The 17,853-nt window shown below is 45.7% G+C and overlaps 1 protein-coding gene across 1 annotated transcript; it reads left to right on the top strand.

Moving 5' to 3' along the window:
• Positions 1–526: 526 nt before the first annotated feature.
• Positions 527–1,756, top strand: LOC138747341 (uncharacterized). Its single transcript, XM_069906451.1, has 3 exons — positions 527–612; positions 925–1,120; positions 1,295–1,756. The coding sequence occupies exons 1-3, from the start codon at positions 527–529 to the stop codon at positions 1,754–1,756; spliced, it is 744 nt and encodes a 247-aa protein (XP_069762552.1).
• Positions 1,757–17,853: the final 16,097 nt, after the last annotated feature.

The following is a 17,853-nucleotide window of genomic DNA, read 5'->3' as shown; positions in this document are numbered from 1 at the left end:
ATCTGGTCCTTAGCCACTGATAAATCCATCTCCAGGATGCTGGCACTTTATTCCTGTGTGTTTGCTTTGAACCTTGCTTCGTGCTAGGGCTTTGAATTAAGAATTTTTCATTATTTTTTTCCTTTTGAATTGAATATTACAATATATGCTAATGCACTTTTCAAATTGTTTAACAATGGAAACAATATTTTAAAGAAAAATCTGTAGATTTCACCATCTGAGGTGGAGGAACTAAACTGTGGTTTCGGTGGGTCCATGCCCAGGGGTATTCGGATTATTTTAAACAGGACCGTCTTCCAATGTCTGCAGCGGAACTGGCAGAAAGAGGATTAGGCTGTCGGTGTCATTGTTAATGACGTCTCATTCCAGTACAGAAACCTTCCAGTCTGTGGTGAACTGATTTTCTCATCCCACTGACCAGCACCCATTTCATATCCCTTCATACCCCTCCCATCCATGCCCATATCCAAATGCTTTCTGCAGTTAAGCCATTTCTGAATCCACACATCCATAGATCCGAAGCCTTATGACTGAGTGTGTGGAGCCTATCAAATGCCTCACCAAAATGAAGACAAACCTCATCCTCTGCCAGACCTTCATCCATTCCTTTTAGTAACACTTGATGGTTGAGGTCAGGGGTCCCCAAACGGGTCAGACTGTCCTCATAGCATCCCTGATCCCTCATTGACCTCAACGCCAGGAATCCTGGCGCTGGATGGGGTGGGGGGAACATCACTGCCGCATCTACTTGAGGAACAGAGAGTCCTGTGGAAAAGTGGAACCTTTCTATTATTGGCCCTGACCACCCGTCCCACTTGCAGGTCCCCATCCCCAGCCCCCTCACATCGCTCACAAACTTCCTGCTCATTCCCATCCAAGGGTCCCCGACCCCCTCACACTCACTGGTCCTCCTCACCCTCGCAGTTCCCAAATCCCGTCACCGTTCCGGGTCCTCAACCTCCTGAGCTTCACGGTTCTACCTCAGGCTCTCAGGTCCCCCTCACCCTTCTGGGCCCCCCTCCCTCCTCAGCCTCACGTGTCTCCGATCCCCCCTCACCCTTCTGGGTTCCCGACAACCCCTCAGCCTAGAGGATCGCCGACACCCCTCTCAGCCACGCAGGTCCCCAACACCCCTCACCCATCTGGTTCCCCCCTCACCCATCTGGTTCCCCCTCACCCTTCTGGTTCCCCCTCACCCTTCTGGTTCGCCCTCACCCTTCTGGTTCCCCTCAACCTTCTGGTTGCCCCTCCCTCCTCAGCCTCACCGGTCCCTGATGCCCCCTCACCTTTCTAGGTCCCAACCACCCTCAGCCTCGCGGGGTCCAACCACCCTCAGCCTCGCGGGGTCCAACCACCCTCAGCCTCGCGGGGCCCCGACCCCCATCAGCCTCGCGGGTGCCCGACCCACCCTCAGCCTCATGGGTACCCGACCCTCGTGAGCCACGTGGGGCCCGACCTCCTCAGCCTCACGGGTCACCCCCTCAGCCTCGCGGGCCCCAACCCCCCTCAGCCTCGCAGGGACCCAACGCCCCTCAGCCTCGCGGGACCCAACACCCAACAGCCTCGCGGGGCCCAACACCCCACAGCTTCACGGGGCACAACCCCCTTCAGCCTCGCGGCCCCCGACCGACCTCAGCCTCGCAGGTCCCCGACCGACCTCAGCCTCGCGTGTCCCCGACCCCCCTTAGCCTCGCGGGTTCCCGACCCCCCTCAGACTCACGTTTCCCCCTCCCCCCAACAGCCTCACGGACCCTGACCCCCATTCAGCCTCGCGGGTCCCCGACTACCACACACCCTAATGTCACCCCGACCCAAACTCCATCACGGTTCCCCAGCCCACCTCACAACCATCCCTCTGCCCGTTCCCCTCCAAGCTCCGGCCGCCCCAGACCCAAAGTGCGACCCGTGGAAACTCCGCCCTCTCTGGTCTCGCTCCCAAAATGCCTCGATTCCCGCCCGTGAAGAACCGACACGAACCTCTCTCTTCCTCCCGCTCGCGAACTATTCATCCAAAGGCGGGAAAGATCAACAACATGGCGGCCCCCAGGGGTCGCTCTCGCGTGAGCTTTGGCCACCCCTCCACTGGATCTCTTCTCCGCCACCCCGAGCCCCTGGATGGAGCCCTTTGGAGCCCCCTCTGTCCTGAGAACCTCGTCCCACTGGGGAAGGGTCCGAGAGCTGCCTCAGGCCTCCAGTCCATCTCCCCTTCAGGCTGCACATTTCCACACCAGGACCTGCACCACATTCCCCCACAAGATTCCAGTCCATCCCACCTCCACCACCTTGGCCCAAAGCTCATTCCACACTCCCACCCCTCTCTGAGGGAAAAAAATCCCCCTTCAATCTCAATCCATGTCCTCCTCTTTGAATCTCCCCCACTCTCCTTGGAAACAGCCTGTCCCCATGGACACGATCCGTCCCCACTCACAATTTTCAAATCTTCTTCAATCTTCTACGGTCCAGGGAATAAAGTCCCAGCCTGTCCAACCTTCCCCTGGAACTCAAACCCCGAAAGCCAGACCACCTTCTTGTCCCTCTCCTCGATGCGCTCTCATTCCTATCCTTCCTCTCCTCCGGCCACCCAAACGGCACACAATGTTCCCCAGTTGGCCTCACCCAGGCCTTGTCCAACTTCCTCGTAGCCTCCCACCTCCTGCACTCAATCCTCTCATTTCTGAAGGCCAAAATACCAGAAGCATTCTTCACCCCCCCACCCCCCCCCCATCTCTACATGGGACTCCACTTTCGGGCAGTTCTGTACCACAGTTCCTCAATCCCTTTGTTTGACAACACTCCTCAATGGTCTGCCATTTAACATTCAAACTCTTACGTTTTAAGAATCAATTACAGAGATCCATGGATGTGGGAAGTCAGGAGGGTTAGGGACTGGCTGCAGGTCAATCAGACTGGCAGAATGATATTTCACCATGGATGAGAAGGGCCGAAGGGTCTCTTTTCTTTGCTGTGGGGTTTCTAGGGTAGACTTCACACCATTCTCAGGAAGGAGGATGAGCAGACAGATGTCATGGTCCATGGGTAGGAAAGGTGATGAGATCCTGCCAGGAGAGATGAGAGAGTTAAGTGCGAAGGTGAAGGGCACAACCAAGGGGTCTCTCTCTGTCTGTTTGTGTGCGTGTGTAACTACGTCTGTGTGTTTCTCTCTATGTCTGTGTGTGTGTCTCTCTCAGTCTGTCTCTCGGTCTGAGTGTGTCTCTGTGACTGTGTGTCTCTCTGTGTCTGTGTGTCTCTCTGTGTCTGAGTGTGTCTCTCTGTGTTTGTGTGTCTGTGTCTCTCTCTGTGTCTCTCTCTCTGTCTGTGTCTCTCTCTGTCTGTATCTCTCTCTGTGTGTATCTTCTTCTGTGTGAGTGTCTCTGCGTCTGTTTGTGTGTCTCTGTCTGTGTCTGTTTGTGTGTCGCTGTGTGTGTCTCTCTCTCCCTCTGTGTCACAATTTGTGTCTCTCTGTCTATATGTGTGTGTCTCTCTCTCTGTCTGTGTCTCTGTACCTGAGTCTCTGTGTCTGTCTCTGTGTGTGTGTGTGTCTCTCTCTGTCTGTGTCTCTCTGTCTGTGTCTCTCTGTCTGTGTCTCTCTGTCTGTGTCTCTCTGTCTGTGTCTCTCTGTCTGTGTCTCTCTGTCTGTGTCTCTCTGTCTGTGTCTCTCTGTCTGTGTATCTCTCTCTGTGTCTCTCTCTCTCTCTCTGTCTCTCTCTCTCTGTGTCTCTATGTGTGTGTGTCTCTCTCTGTGTCTCTCTCTCTCTCTGTCTGTGTGTGGGTCTCTCTCTGTGTCTCTGTGTGTGTCTCTGTCTCTGTGTGTCTGTGTCTCTTTATCTGTCTCTCTCTGTCTATGTCTTTGTGTGTGTAACTGTCTGTGTGTGTCTGTCTCCCTGTGTCTTGTGTCTGTCTGTATGTGTCGTGTGTTTGTCTCTGTCTCTGTGTGTGTGTCTGTCTGTGTGTGTGTCTGTCTCTTTGTGTCGTGTGCGTGTCTCTCTGTGTGTCTCTCTCTCCGTCTGTGTGTGTCTCTCTATCTGTCTGTGTGTGTCTCTGTCTGTGACTCTTGTCTGTCTCTCTCTCGCTGTCAGTCTCTCTCTCTGTCTGTGTGTGTCTCTCTGTTTCTGTGTGTGTGTGTCTGTCTGTCTGGGTATGTGTGTGTCGCTCTCTCTTGGTGCCTCTAATATTTGCTTATTCATTACCCACCATTATCCATCCCTACTGGTGGTGCGGGCTTTGTTCCCCAAGGCGTCTGTATTGGCTGTCCATAGACCATCTCTGCCCCAACGCATTCCTCGGTGTCACCTGCATTAAAATCAAGATGGCATCAGCACCTTTTTGGGCACTTTTAGCCGTGTTTCCTCAGTTGTTCTGGCCAGTTTTGTGTTTCGTTCACACATTCCTGCTGCCTGGGGTTCACGGCACTCGTGGAAGATCGCCAGTTCCTGAAACAATTCTTCATTTATCTTATTTGTAACATTTTTACATTTAATTTAACATATACATTAAAAAACTTAAATTTCTTATTTGAAAATAAGATAAAATTAATGCATAGTGATTTCAAAAGTAACCCCTCCCACAGCTGCCCAATAGAAAACAATAAAGAGAGAAAACATCTAGATAGTATTTATAACAATTGACCAAAACTCTCAAATAAAATCTTGCTTTTCTTGGTTTTAGGAGTCAGAAAGTTTGTGTTGGGTGATTACAACTTAATTCCTACAATTGGTAAATACACATCCCAAATCTTCAAAAGAGAAATTCAAATTTGTTCCGTGAATTCGATGTAATTATTTCGTGGGAATCAATGGCCTATTTCAATGTGGCCATCGACCCATTCCCAAATACGCATCGGACTTCCAAGTTACTGCCACACATTTTAACCCTATAACAATTACAGCACAGAAACAGGTCACTTGGCCCTTCTTGTCTGCACTGAACTAAATACTCTCCTCTCGTACCACCTCTCTGCATTCCCCTCCCCTCCAATTTTTCCTGAAATGACAAAGTGGACCCTGCCGCCACTATTTCTCCCGGAAGCTCACTCCACTCAGCCACCACTCTGAGTAAAGAAGTCCCCCTCATGTTACTTCCAAACTTTTACCTCCTGTTTCAATCTCTGAGATTTTTTCATTATTTTTTTCCTTTTGAATTGAACATTACGATATATGTTAATGCACTTTTCAAATTGTTTTACAATGTAAACAATATTTTAAAGAAAAATCTGTAGATTTCACCATCTGAGGTGGAGGAACTAAACTGTGGTTTCGGTGGGTTCATGCCCAGGGGTATTCGGATTATTTTGAACAGGACCGTCTTCCAATGTCTGCAGCAGAATTGGCAGAAAGAGGATTGGGCTGTCGGTGTCGTTGTTAATGACGTCTCATTCCAGCACAGAAACCTTCCAGTCTGTGGTGAACTGATTTTCTCATCCCACTGACAAGCACCCATTTCATATCCCTTCATACCCCACCCATCCATGCCCATATCCAAATGCTTTCTGCAGTTAAGCCATTTCTGATTCCACACATCCATAGATCCCAAGCCTTATGACTGAGTGTGTGGAGCCTATCAAATGCCTCACCAAAATGAAGACAAACCTCATCCTCTGCCAGACCTTCATCCATTCCTTTTAGTAACACTTGATGGTTGAGGTCAGGGGTCCCCAAGTGGATCAGACTGTCGACCGCCCTCATAGCATCCCTGATCCCTCATCGACCCCCACGCCTGGAATCCTGGCGCTGGATGGGGTGGGGGGAACTTCACTGCCGCATCTACTTGAGGAACAGAGAGTCCTGTGGAAAAGTGGAACCTTTCTATTATTGGCCCCGACCACCCATCCCACTTGCAGGTCCCCATCCCCAGCCCTAGCCCCCACACATCTTTTCTAATGGAATACAAGACCTCCTTTCTGAATGCCACCATTGAATACTCGTCATTTTCTAGCCCCAGCTAAAGCCAATCTCAAAGAGCAATTTGAGACTCATCTAATTTTAATTCTAAACTCAATTTCTTCATATAACCCAATAAAAATACCTTAGGATCAAGTGAAAGTTTAAATTTTAATAAGTTCCTTGATTCTATCCCAGAAAGGTTTCACATAATCAAGTCGAGTGCAAGAAAGAGCCAACTTGCTCATGGCACCTAAAGCACCGATTTACGTGAAACTCCACGAGTTCCATCTACCTACTTCCCTTGCCCATAACCCTCCCACCCCCTCGCATCCATGTACTCATATAACCTCATCTTAAATGACAGAATTGACCCTGGCGCCACTTCTTCCAGTAGATCATTCCACTCAGCCACCACTCTGAGTGAAGAAGCATCCTCTTGTATTACTTCTCAAGTTTTTCCCCTTAACTTATGACCCCTTGTTCCAATCTCTGCTCCCCTTAGGGGAAAGAGCCTATTCACAGCTACTCTATCTATTCCCTTGATAATTTTAAATACCTCTATCAAATCCCCGCTCAACCCTCTACGCTCCAATGAACGAAGTCCCAGTCTACTCAATCTTTCTACGTATTCAAAATACTGCAATCCAGGCAACATTTTCGTCAAACTTCTTTGCACTCTCTCTACCTTATTGATATCCTTCCTATAATTTGGAGACCAGAAAGGCATACAATACTCCAAACCTGGCCTCACCAACACTCTGAACATCACCTCCCCAGATCCTATATTCCATGCTATGATTTATAAAGGCCAGCATACCCAAAGCCTTCTATCTCCATGGGAATCCACCTTCAAATTTAAAACTAATTTGGCAGGGGGAAGGGAACAGGACTGATAGGGAAGCAGATAGGAGAGTGAATATAGGGGTGGTTCTGTTAGACGGTGCAACAATAAGGAAAAAGGGAACTAAAAGTGATAGGAGAGTAGGGGCAAGTGCATCGAGAACAAAGGTAGAGGGAGAAAGGAGATATGTTATCAAGGTATTGTGTATGAATGCACGGAGTGTAAGGAATAAAATGGATGAGCTTGAGGCGCAAATGGCAATGGGAGGTTATGACATTGTCGGAGTTACGGAGACATGGCTGCGGGAAGGGCAGGATTGGGAAATCAATGTTCCCGGGTACACGTCCTATAGAAAAGACAGAAAGTTGGGAAGAGAGGGTGGGGTAGCTCTGTTGGTAAGAAATGAAATTCAGGCGTTTGAAAGGAAAGACATTGAAACAGGTGGGTAGAGTCTGTTTGGATAGAATTAAGAAATTGTAAAGGCATGAGGACCATAATGGGGGTCATTTACAGGCCTCCGAAAAGTAGCTCAGATATCGGTATAAATCAGGAATTAAGAGTGGCATGTCAAAGTGGTAGCAATACGGTAGTTTATGGGGGACTTCAACATGAAGGTGGACTGGGATAATCAGACGGGGGCAGGAACACAAGAGAGTGAGTTTATTGAATGTCTAGTGGCAGCTAGTAGAGGAACCTACCAGGGGGAAGTCGATTCTGGACTTGGTGCTGTGCAGCGACGCAGAGTTAATAAATGACCTCGATGTAGGGGAGCCATTAGGGAATAGTGACCATGGTATGGTTACTTTTGAGCTGCAATTAGAAAGGGAAAAAGAAAGGAAGTCGGAAGCATCTGTACTGCAGTTAAATAAAGGGGATTATGCAGCTATGAGGGAGGAGCTAGCCAAAACAAAATGGAAAGATACACTAGCTGGGAGGACAACTGGGGAAAAATGGCAGGTATTTTTGGACATTTTTCACAGTATTCAGGACAAATTTATTCCAAAGTGGAGGAAAGGCTCTTGGAGATGCAAATGGCAGCCGTGGCTAACTAATGAAATCAAGTGCAATATCAAATCCAAAGGGAGTAAGTATAAGATAGCGAAGCGGAGTGGGAAGTTAGTGGATTGGGAAACCTTAAAGGAGCATCAGAGGGTAACTAAGAAAGTCATAAGAGAGGGGAAAATGAAGTATGAGAGGAAATTAGCAAATAATATAATGGAGGATAGCAAAAGCTTTTTTAAATATGTGAAGAGGAAGAAATTGGTTCGGTCTAAAATTGGTCCATTAAGAATGGAAAAGGGTGGAATTATTACCGGAAACAAGGAGATGGCTGAGGAATTTAACAAATACTTTGCATCGGTCTTCACCAAGGAGGATATAGGTTATGGTCAGTTAGTGGGTAGTGGTCATTTGGTATCAAGAGACTTGGGGAACTTTCCTGCGGAAGTAGGGGATCTAATGGATATCCGGATCTAGAAGCAGGAGGTTGTTAGTAAATTGTTTGGACTGAGGTCTGATAAAACCCCAGGGCCTGATGGGCTGCATCCCAGGGTGCTTAAAGAAGTTGCTATGGAAATTGTGGAGGCACTGGTCGACATTTTCCAAAGTTCCATAGATTCGGGGGAGGTCCCTGAGGATTGGAGAATGGCTGATGTGGTGCCGATTTTTAAGAAGGGAGGGAGGGAGAAAACGGGAAATTATAGACCGGTCAGCCTGACGTCAGTGGTGGGGAAGATATTGGAATCTATCATAAAAGGAGTAATAGCAGAACACTTAGGCAGAAATAATAGTATAAGGGCTAGTCAGCATGGATTCCTTAAGGGTAAGTCATGCTTGACTAACCTTCTGGAATTTTTCGAGCATGTGACAAAGAGGGTGGACTTGGGAGACCAGTGGATGTGGTGTATTTGGACTTCTAGAAGGCCTTTGATAAGGCACCGCACGGGAGGCTAGTGGGCAAGAACAGGGAGCATGGTATTGGAGGTAAGGTGCTGACATGGATAGGAAATTGGTTAAGAAATAGAAAACAAAGGGTTGGAGTAAGCGGGTCTTTTTCAGGATGGCAGGATGTGACGAGTGGTGTGCTACAGGGATCGGTATTGGGTCCTCAGTTGTTTGTAATTTATGTAAATGATTTGGATGAGGGGATTATTAATAACATGAGCAGATTTGCAGATGACACTAAACTGGGTGGCGGTGTGGGGTGTGAGGAGGATATCATGAAAATGCAGAGGGACTTGGACAGGTTGGGGGAGTGGGCTGTTGAATGGAAGATGACGTTCAATGTGAGCAAATGTGAGGTTATCCATTTTGGGGGCAATAATAGGAAAGCTGAGTATTATTTAAATGGAGACAAGCTAGGGAGTGGGGAGGTGGCAAATAGATCTGGGTGTACTTGTTCACCAGTCACTGAAGGCTAACATGCAGGTTCAGAAAGCTGTGAAATGGGCAAATGGCATGTTGGCTTTCATAAAGAGGGGATTGGAGCATAGGAACAGAGACACCCTTCTGCAGTTGTACAGGGCCCTGGTGAGACCCCACCTGGAGTATTGCGTCCAGTACTGGTCTCCAATTTTGAGGAAGGACATACTAGCTATAGTGGGTGTGCAGCGCAGATTTACAAGGTTAGTTCCAGGGATGGCGGGGTTGACATATGCTGAAAGGCTAGAAAAACTGGACTTGTATCCGATGGAGTTTAGAAGGATGATGGGGGACATGATTGAGGTCTACAAAATTATCAGGGGGATAGACAGGGTGAAGTCGGATTACTTGTTCCCAATGATGGGGGAGACGAGGACTAGAGGGCATAGTTGAAGAATACAAGGTAGGGCCTTTAGGACGGAGATGAGAAAACATTTTTTTACCCAGAGAAGTGTGAATCTGTGGAATGCTCTGCCAGAGAGGGTGGTTGAGGCAGATTCGCTGATTATGTTCAAAAGAGAGTTAGATAAGACTCTAGTGGGCAAAGGAGTTAAGGGTTATGGGGATAAGGCTGGAAAGGGGTACTGATAGTAGTGATCAGCCATGATCTGTAAAATGGTGGTCACTGAAGGCTCGATAGGCCGAAGGGCCTACTCCTGCTCCTATTGTCTATTGAACCATTCCTCCAAGATCCCTCTGTTCCTCAATGCCCTCCCCTTCACTGCATACGTCTTGGTTATTCTTCCCAAAATAAAGCACCTCACACTTACCTACATTAAACTCCATCTGCCATCTTTCCAAACAGTCCAAATCCTTTTGTAGTCCATGAAAACCCTCCTCACTCTCCACAACTCTTGAAAATAAGCAAAATGTATTACGTTATGTTAAGCTTCTCTTTGAAAATTTTAATTTCACATGCATTAAATGCGTACATAAATTTCTCATTCAAAGATAATGAAAAATTAATACATAGCATTTTTTTTAAATTCCCCCTGCCCAACAACCCAATAGAAAAGAAAGATAACATCTGGAAAGTATTTATAAAAAAATTACTAAAAAACTATCAAATAAAATCTAACAAATTTTCTTGATTTTAGGAGTCAGAAGGTTCAGGTTGGGCGATTACAACTTAATTCCTACAGTTTATAAATAGGATTCCCAAATCTTTCCAAAAATTTCAAATTTGTTACATAAATTACATGTCATTATTTCAAATGTGGTCATGAAGACCACTGCCAGTGGGCTGATAACGCCTCAAACCGTGCATCTTGGCACCTCACAGTTTGGCGGGCAGCAACCTCCTTTGAAGAAGACCGCAGAGCCCACCTCACTGACAAAAGGCAAAGGAGGAAAAACCCAACACCCAACCCCAACCAACCAATTTTCCCTTGCAACCGCTGCAATCGTGTCTGCCTGTCCCGCATCGGACTTGTCAGCCACAAACGAGCCTGCAGCTGACATGGACTTTTTACCCCCTCCATAAATCTTCGTCCGCGAAGCCAAGCCAAAGATTTCAAGTGTCAAGGGACTTGGGGGGTTCTCGTTCAGGAAAACATAGTGAGTGGGTAACCAGCAGGTTGGATCGGCAGGAAAAGAAAGCAATTCCTATGTTGGCCTTTGTTTCAAGGGTAGGGAGGTGTTGATGGGGCATGGGAGACACCTCATTTGGAGAACTGCGAAGTTTATCTTAAAAAGGATGTGCTGATGTTGGAGAGAGAGCAGAGATTTACCAGGATGATATATCTCCACTCTTCATTGGAGTATAGAAGAAGGAGAGGAGATCTTAGAAACCTTTCCAATGCTGAAAGGATTGGACAGTAGATGTGAATAATGTTTCCCTTGGATAAAAAGACATTGTCTTAGAATTAGAAGATACCTATTTAAAGCAGATGAGAAATTTATTTCACCAGAAGGTCATGGAATTTGTTGCTGGATTGTTGAGGAAGTTTAAGTGGGGGGGGGGGGGGGGGGGGGGCGGAATTAATAGATGTTTAATGAGTCAGGGTATCAAGGGATCAGGGCAAAAAGCCAGAACTTGGAATGAGAGGCGAGAACTGTTTAGATCAGGGGATAGCAGACACAGTGGGCTGAATGGCCAACTTCTGTTCCTTGTGATTTGACACCATTTTAACTAATGTACCTTTGAGAATTTTAACATCCATCCATATGTCCTCTGTATTTTGGATGTGAAACAACGTCTGTGCAGGAGAAGCTAGTGAGTGGCTGTGGCCAATTGCTCCTCAGACTGGAGGCCTGTGACGAGAGATGTGCCTCAGGGATAGGTGGTGGAACAATAATGTGGTGAATTGGATTCGCAAGTTTGCAGGTGACACCAAGAACGGAGGAGTTGTGGACAGCCAGGAAAGCTTGCAGAAGGATCTGGACCAGCTGGAGAAAGGGCAGATGGAATTTAATGCAGACAAGTGTGAGGTGTCACATTTTGAAGGGCAAACCAAGAAAAGATAGACACGGTGAACGGTCGGGCACTGAGGAGTGAGGTTGAACAGAGGGACATGGTAAACGGGTGTCATTCCATGCAAGTGCTGTCACAGGTGGATTTGGGCGGGAATTGAAGATACCCAAGTTAACTAAAATTGAAAATTATAAATGGGGCCAAAAAAGGGATCTATTTCAGAAATGTTTGTGACAACAGAAAATGGCTAAACCAATGGGAGATTCTTCTTTAGAATTAACCCAAGAAGAATGGACTACTTACTATGTGTGAAGATGGTGGATTAAATTGATTAATGTGCGATATAATTGGGTGAATTATAATTTTTTTTTACATCAGTTGTATTTAACTCCAGGAAAAAAAGATAAGGATTTAGTCATTCAGATTTATGTTTTCATTGTGGGATTCAAATTAATACTTTTTTTTGTCTGTCTGGTTGTGTGATAAAGTTAAGCCTTTGAGGATTTATTTGAAACTACTTTAAAGAAACTCTTTTTATGTTCGATCCACTGCTTTTTCTAATGCGGTATATTACAACTTTGTGGGGGGGCTGGTAGTCATGGTGGGGAGCTGGCTGATGGAGGACCTCAGTTTTCTTCAGGCTGACTTCCAGGCCAAACATTTTGGCAGTTTCCGCAAAGCAGGACGTCAAGCGCTGAAGCTGAAGCGGGCACAAAAAACTCAAAACGGTCAACCAGTTTACCAATCTCGGCTGCACCATTTCATCAGATGCAAGGATCGACAATGAGATAGACAACAGACTCGCCAAGGCAAATAGCGCCTTTGGAAGACTACACAAAAGAGTCTGGAAAAACAACCAACTGAAAAACCTCACAAAGATAAGCGTATACAGAGCCGTTGTCATACCCACACTCCTGTTCGGCTCCGAATCATGGGTCCTCTACCGGCACCACCTACGGCTCCTAGAACGCTTCCACCAGCGTTGTCTCCGCTCCATCCTCAACATCCATTGGAGCGCTCACACCCCTAACGTCGAGGTACTCGAGATGGCAGAGGTCGACAGCATCGAGTCCACGCTGCTGAAGATCCAGCTGCGCTGGATGGGTCACGTCTCCAGAATGGAGGACCATCGCCTTCCCAAGATCGTATTATATGGCGAGCTCTCCACTGGCCACCGTGACAGAGGTGCACCAAAGAAAAGGTACAAGGACTGCCTAAAGAAATCTCTTGGTGCCTGCCACATTGACCACCGCCAGTGGGCTGATAACGCCTCAAACCGTGCATCTTGGCGCCTCACAGTTTGGCGGGCAGCAGCCTCCTTGGAAGAAGACCGCAGAGCCCACCTCACTGACAAAAGGCAAAGGAGGAAAAACCCAACACCCAACCCCAACCAACCAATTTTCCCTTGCAACCGTTGCAATCGTGTCTGCCTGTCCCGCATCGGACTGGTCAGCCACAAACGAGCCTGCAGCTGACGTGGACTTTTTACCCCCTCCATAAATCTTCGTCCGCGAAGCCAAGCCAAAGAAAGATATTACAACTTTAACAACGGGATTAAGAATCGATAAATCTCAAATTGAGTTTATTCAGTTAGCATTAGCAGTGGCCAGTAAATGCATTGCGATGACGTGGAAAATTATGTTTGGTGTTTTCATTCTGCCACAACAAATTGGTATGATTTTTCTCTCCCTCAGTCGAGGGAGTTTGGGGGGGGGGGAATTATGGGGAGGGGGGATGGAATATAATTTTTTTTGCGAGGTTGGTTTCTTTTGTTTACTATTTATTTTATATATTCATAAATAAAGTTTAAAAAAAGATACACAACCAGTGTTTCAGGCTTGAGCCCTTTATCAGGGCTCCGAGTATCTGTACTTATAAGGTTCACTGCTTGATCAGCTGAGCTTCTCCAGCATTTGTGTCCTTACAGAATTTAGTTGAGTTACTATATGTGGACATCAGGACATTTTTTTCACCCTTAAACTGTCCATCCACACAGACAGGAACTTGAAACATTTCTTCTTTTTCACACAAATACTCCCATTTGGTGAAGTGTGTGGAATATTAGCTGTAGAATATCTTGTTCTGGGAATTATGATGAAGAAACCATTACACAGACTTTGCCAGAAAGCTGGGAAAGAGAGTTAAAAAGCACATTCCAGACAGGAATCAATTCTCACCTCCTCTACTGAGCCATACATATCCAAATGCCTGCCTGATCTTCAAAACAATGGTGCTAATTGTTAGACCTGATCCAAAGGCTGCAATAAGCCCCCAGCACCACTCAGACCCTGAATGGCATTGTTTCTGCTTTGAAGTGAAGAATTTAAGACTGCTATGAAATTAAGACACTTGGGTAAATTGGAAACCAGAAATCAGGCAGGCAGAGGATTACTAATGTGAACTGTTGGAATCTAGGGGTTAAAACATTATGAAAGAAATGATTAATTAATAATTTTATATTTACTGCATGGTTCAGGGAAAAAGAGGAATGTGATTAAGTGGCAATCACATCATGGAGCAAAGTTGGCTGAGCAAAATTGTCTGCTCCCAAATACAGGGAGAGGAAATGCACAAAATGATTTAGGAGGAATGCTCAAACTGAAGGAGGTGGTGAGTAGCACAGGAGACACAGGCCAGACCAGAACAAAGAATGGCCTGCAAGAAACAAAGGGAATGGAAAACCAGTCCAGGAGGAAGATTAAGGCATGAGGAGGTGTTAAAGAGAACAGCAGAAATTGGCCAGACAGGAACAGAATGGTGATTAGAAATATCTGGGGATGAATTAATTTCTAATCCAATCAACAGGATAGTCTGGCCTGGAGGATTAAGATGGGAGTGCTACACCCCAGATATCTGCAAAACAGGAGATGACTTGTGATAACCCTTAGGAAAAAAACATCTAGCAAAGGAAGACAACTTTTGTTCTGTATGATAAGGTTGATCTATATAAACTGAGCCAACTGGACAATAGGAGTCAGTCTTGAGGAATAGCTCACTGTGCAGGTGACCTATGAACTAACGACTGATCCAGAGCTCTGTTAAGTTTTATTCTTGTGCTGTGTAATAAATTGACTGTTGAACCGAATACCTTCTCCTATCACTTCATTCAAAGAACACGCTGGACTCAGACCACACATAGACTAAATTAAGAGTAAAGTAAAGCCAGAGTCCGACAGAACTGTGAGCAACTCTTCCAGACTCCTGTTGATTTTTTTGTGTTCCCTAACCCTAACTGGTACATGAGATTAGATGACCAACAAGAAGTCCTTTCCATGTCTTTAGGAAGAGGATATGCAAAATGTAAAACACAGTGGCAGATAGAACAGTAACAGGTCATAACAAGCCCTGACCATCTGAAACAGGTCATGGGAATATAAATTTATTCAGTAATGTAGAAATGACTGCAAAAGCTGAGAAATTAGGAATTCATCAATTGAGGCAAAGATGGGATGGAGATTTGAACAGCAAAAATGGACTGATCGTTATAAATGAGATACAGACTGGTTCAATACAATTTTATTCACCAGACACCTCAAAAGAAAATTAATGGAATCGGATTTGTTTCACATGTTAACAAGTCATTTGTACTTTCCTGCATTTGACTTGGCAATGTCCTAAAGTTGGGCCGCTTGGTTGAAAATAAGTATTTTTTGAAAATTCCCACAGGATCCATTCGAAAGAGATGTGAAGGAATTAAATTTAAATTAAAACTGAATATTTATCAGGTTTAAATTGCTGCAAATTGGACAGCTAGAAAGTGCGTGGCCATATCTTGCAAACTGGCTGAGGTTCGGAGCTGTTCACCACAAGAAAATAATGTATAATTCACGAGATGAACATTCTATCTTTGGAGTCCACATTTCCTAAAGGTGGGTTGAAGTGAAGTTTTGAAATATGCACAATATTATGGTTAAAAAAAACCTGTTGAAGATCTCTGGTCCCTCATATGTGATGTGGAGAGGGAGGGTCTGGGTTGATCTCGATTTGTATTAATCAACCACATGTATCGGGATTTGAATTATATCCTTGTAAAATTAACACATTTATTATGGCTTGAACTCTTAAAAATTAATTTCAAAAAAACCCCTGACCCACACAAATGCCCCTGTTCACCTTGCCATTTTGTAAAAGGTGATAGGGGGAAAATCCTGATACAGGGACAGATTTGAACCTGGATCACTGTCACTTTCTGCTAAACATGCCAAAATCAAAATTCGACTGACTGTCCTGCAATATTACACACACGTAAGGTAAGATGGTTACATCAGCAAAAATTAAATGAAATGCTTCTTACAGTCAAGAGCAAAAGAATTCCCTGCAGCCTCCAACCCAGCCCTTGCCCACAAATAAAACCCCCACCCCCCATTCTGGGATCAAACCATCAGCAGCGTCCACTTCAGAGACAAACCTCAGCCACAAACATCCCAAAACCATCATCCCAAGACAAGAGCTAAAGTTGCAGGCACCGTAAACCACACACATTAAAGCAACACATTTCTCTGGCTCAATACCCACGAACCACATGGAACACCAGTTTGCAAACGACCCACAAACACCGGATTCCTTTCACCCCAACAACTCAAAGAACCACCCCAGAAAAAGCAGCCACAGTAAAACCAGGCTTCCTACCTTCCTCTGATGGCAGCATCACCTCATCTCTGCCTGAAAGCTGCAAGTGACGAGAGTGGGGAAACTCTCCTGTTTTAAACCCTGAGCTGGAATCTGGAGGACAATTAATTCAGGTGTGAAATATCTCAGTAAATTGTGGCTGGCCCTTTAAACAAGGCCCATCTCCGCCCTTCAAGAGAGCTGCAATTAAGGGAATAGCACCTTTTTAATTTGGAGATGGGAGTTAAAACAGTTTTCTCACCTGTGGCATTGAGATGTTTGAGGAGATGATACTTCTAGATAGGGGAGTGTTAGAGCTTTATGAGAGATTTGTTTGTTTTTGGGGCTTGTCCTTTCAATTTTGGTTTGAAAGCCTTTTGTGGTCTATGACAGCTGAAAACTTTAACAATGCAAACTAGGGTTTTCTTTGATCCTGATGGTTGTGCAGCAGTTCAAACTTCTCAAATGCAGAATTTGAGCTGTTTGCTCTCCCAGTGCCCTAGAGCATTGGTTTGGGAATATTTATGCCACAGGTGGTGTTATGGTCCTGTTAAGTCAATGACTCTGGATCAAATCTGGCCCCGTCTGCAAGGGGTTTGTGTGTTCACCCACTCTTCAGTGGAGGTGGCAGGTTAACAGGGGTTTGTGGGGGGGAAAATCGCAGGTGAATGAGGGGGCATGCACAGAGCTGGTGGGGTGAATAGGAGTGTGAGGCAGTTGTTGGCGAAGGGGAGTGTGTTGCAGGGATGTGGAGCTGAGGACTCTCCATCCAATCTCAGACCAGAGGGAAACAGGATTCTTATCGTGCTCACAAATTCCTTCGTCACTCCTCAAACGATGATCAGTATTCTGACTCAAGCGTTTTCTGGCCCTGTGACGACAAGCGGGCCTAATGTTCCAATGGCAAATGAGGCAGGGAGGATGTTTCCTATCATAGAGGTAGTAAAAGTTCCATTAGAGAGGAATACATTGCCTTTAACTGATAACGCGGTGGGGTCTCGGTACATTTGGTGATGTCTGGGATCTCTCTATCAATATAAAAAATAAAAATCAAGGCTGGATCTCTCTGTGGGGGGGGGGGGGGTGTCTAATATTTGCTTACATCATCATCTAATTCAACCCAACTGGCAGTGCAGGCTTTGTTCCCCAAGGTGTCCGTATTGGCTGTCCATGGACCATCTCTGTCCCAACGCAGTCCTCAGTGTCACTTGCATTTAAATCAATGATGCCATCAGCACCTTTTGGCCAATTTTAGCTGTGTTTACTCAGTCAATCTGGCCAGTTTAGTTTTTCATTCAGTACTGGTGTCTGGGGTTAATGGGAGTAGTGGAAGATTGCTAATTCCTGAAACAATTCTTCATTTATCTTATTTTAAAACGATTATTTAATTTCACATTTGCATTAAAAACAAATTTTTTTTTTTGAAATATCATCAAATGAATGCATAGTGATTTAAAAAATTAACCCCTTGTCTTGGGATGATGGTTTTGGGATGTTTGTGGCTGAGGTTTGTCTCCGAAGTGAAGGCTGCTGATGGGTTGATCCCAGAATGGGGGTGGTGGGGGGTGTTTGTGGGCAAGGGCTGGTTTGGAGGCTGCAGGGAATTCTTTTGCTCTTGACTGCAAGAAGCATTTCATTTAATTTTTGCTGATGTAAAGAAAAAAAGAAAAAACATCTGGATAGTATTTATA

This window comes from Narcine bancroftii, chromosome 12 (assembly GCF_036971445.1).
Source record: "Narcine bancroftii isolate sNarBan1 chromosome 12, sNarBan1.hap1, whole genome shotgun sequence".
Classification (NCBI taxonomy): domain Eukaryota; kingdom Metazoa; phylum Chordata; class Chondrichthyes; order Torpediniformes; family Narcinidae; genus Narcine; species Narcine bancroftii.
This window is presented reverse-complemented; position numbering and strand designations above follow the sequence as displayed.

Coding starts and splice junctions, on each gene's coding strand:
- LOC138747341 (XM_069906451.1), top strand. CDS start 527: ATGACTGAGTGTGTGGAGCCTATCAAATGCCTCACCAAAATGAAGACA. Junction 613..924: donor ACCTTCATCCATTCCTTTTA/GTAACACTTGAT, acceptor TCACCCTCGCAG/TTCCCAAATCCCGTCACCGT. Junction 1,121..1,294: donor CACCCCTCTCAGCCACGCAG/GTCCCCAACACC, acceptor TCACCTTTCTAG/GTCCCAACCACCCTCAGCCT.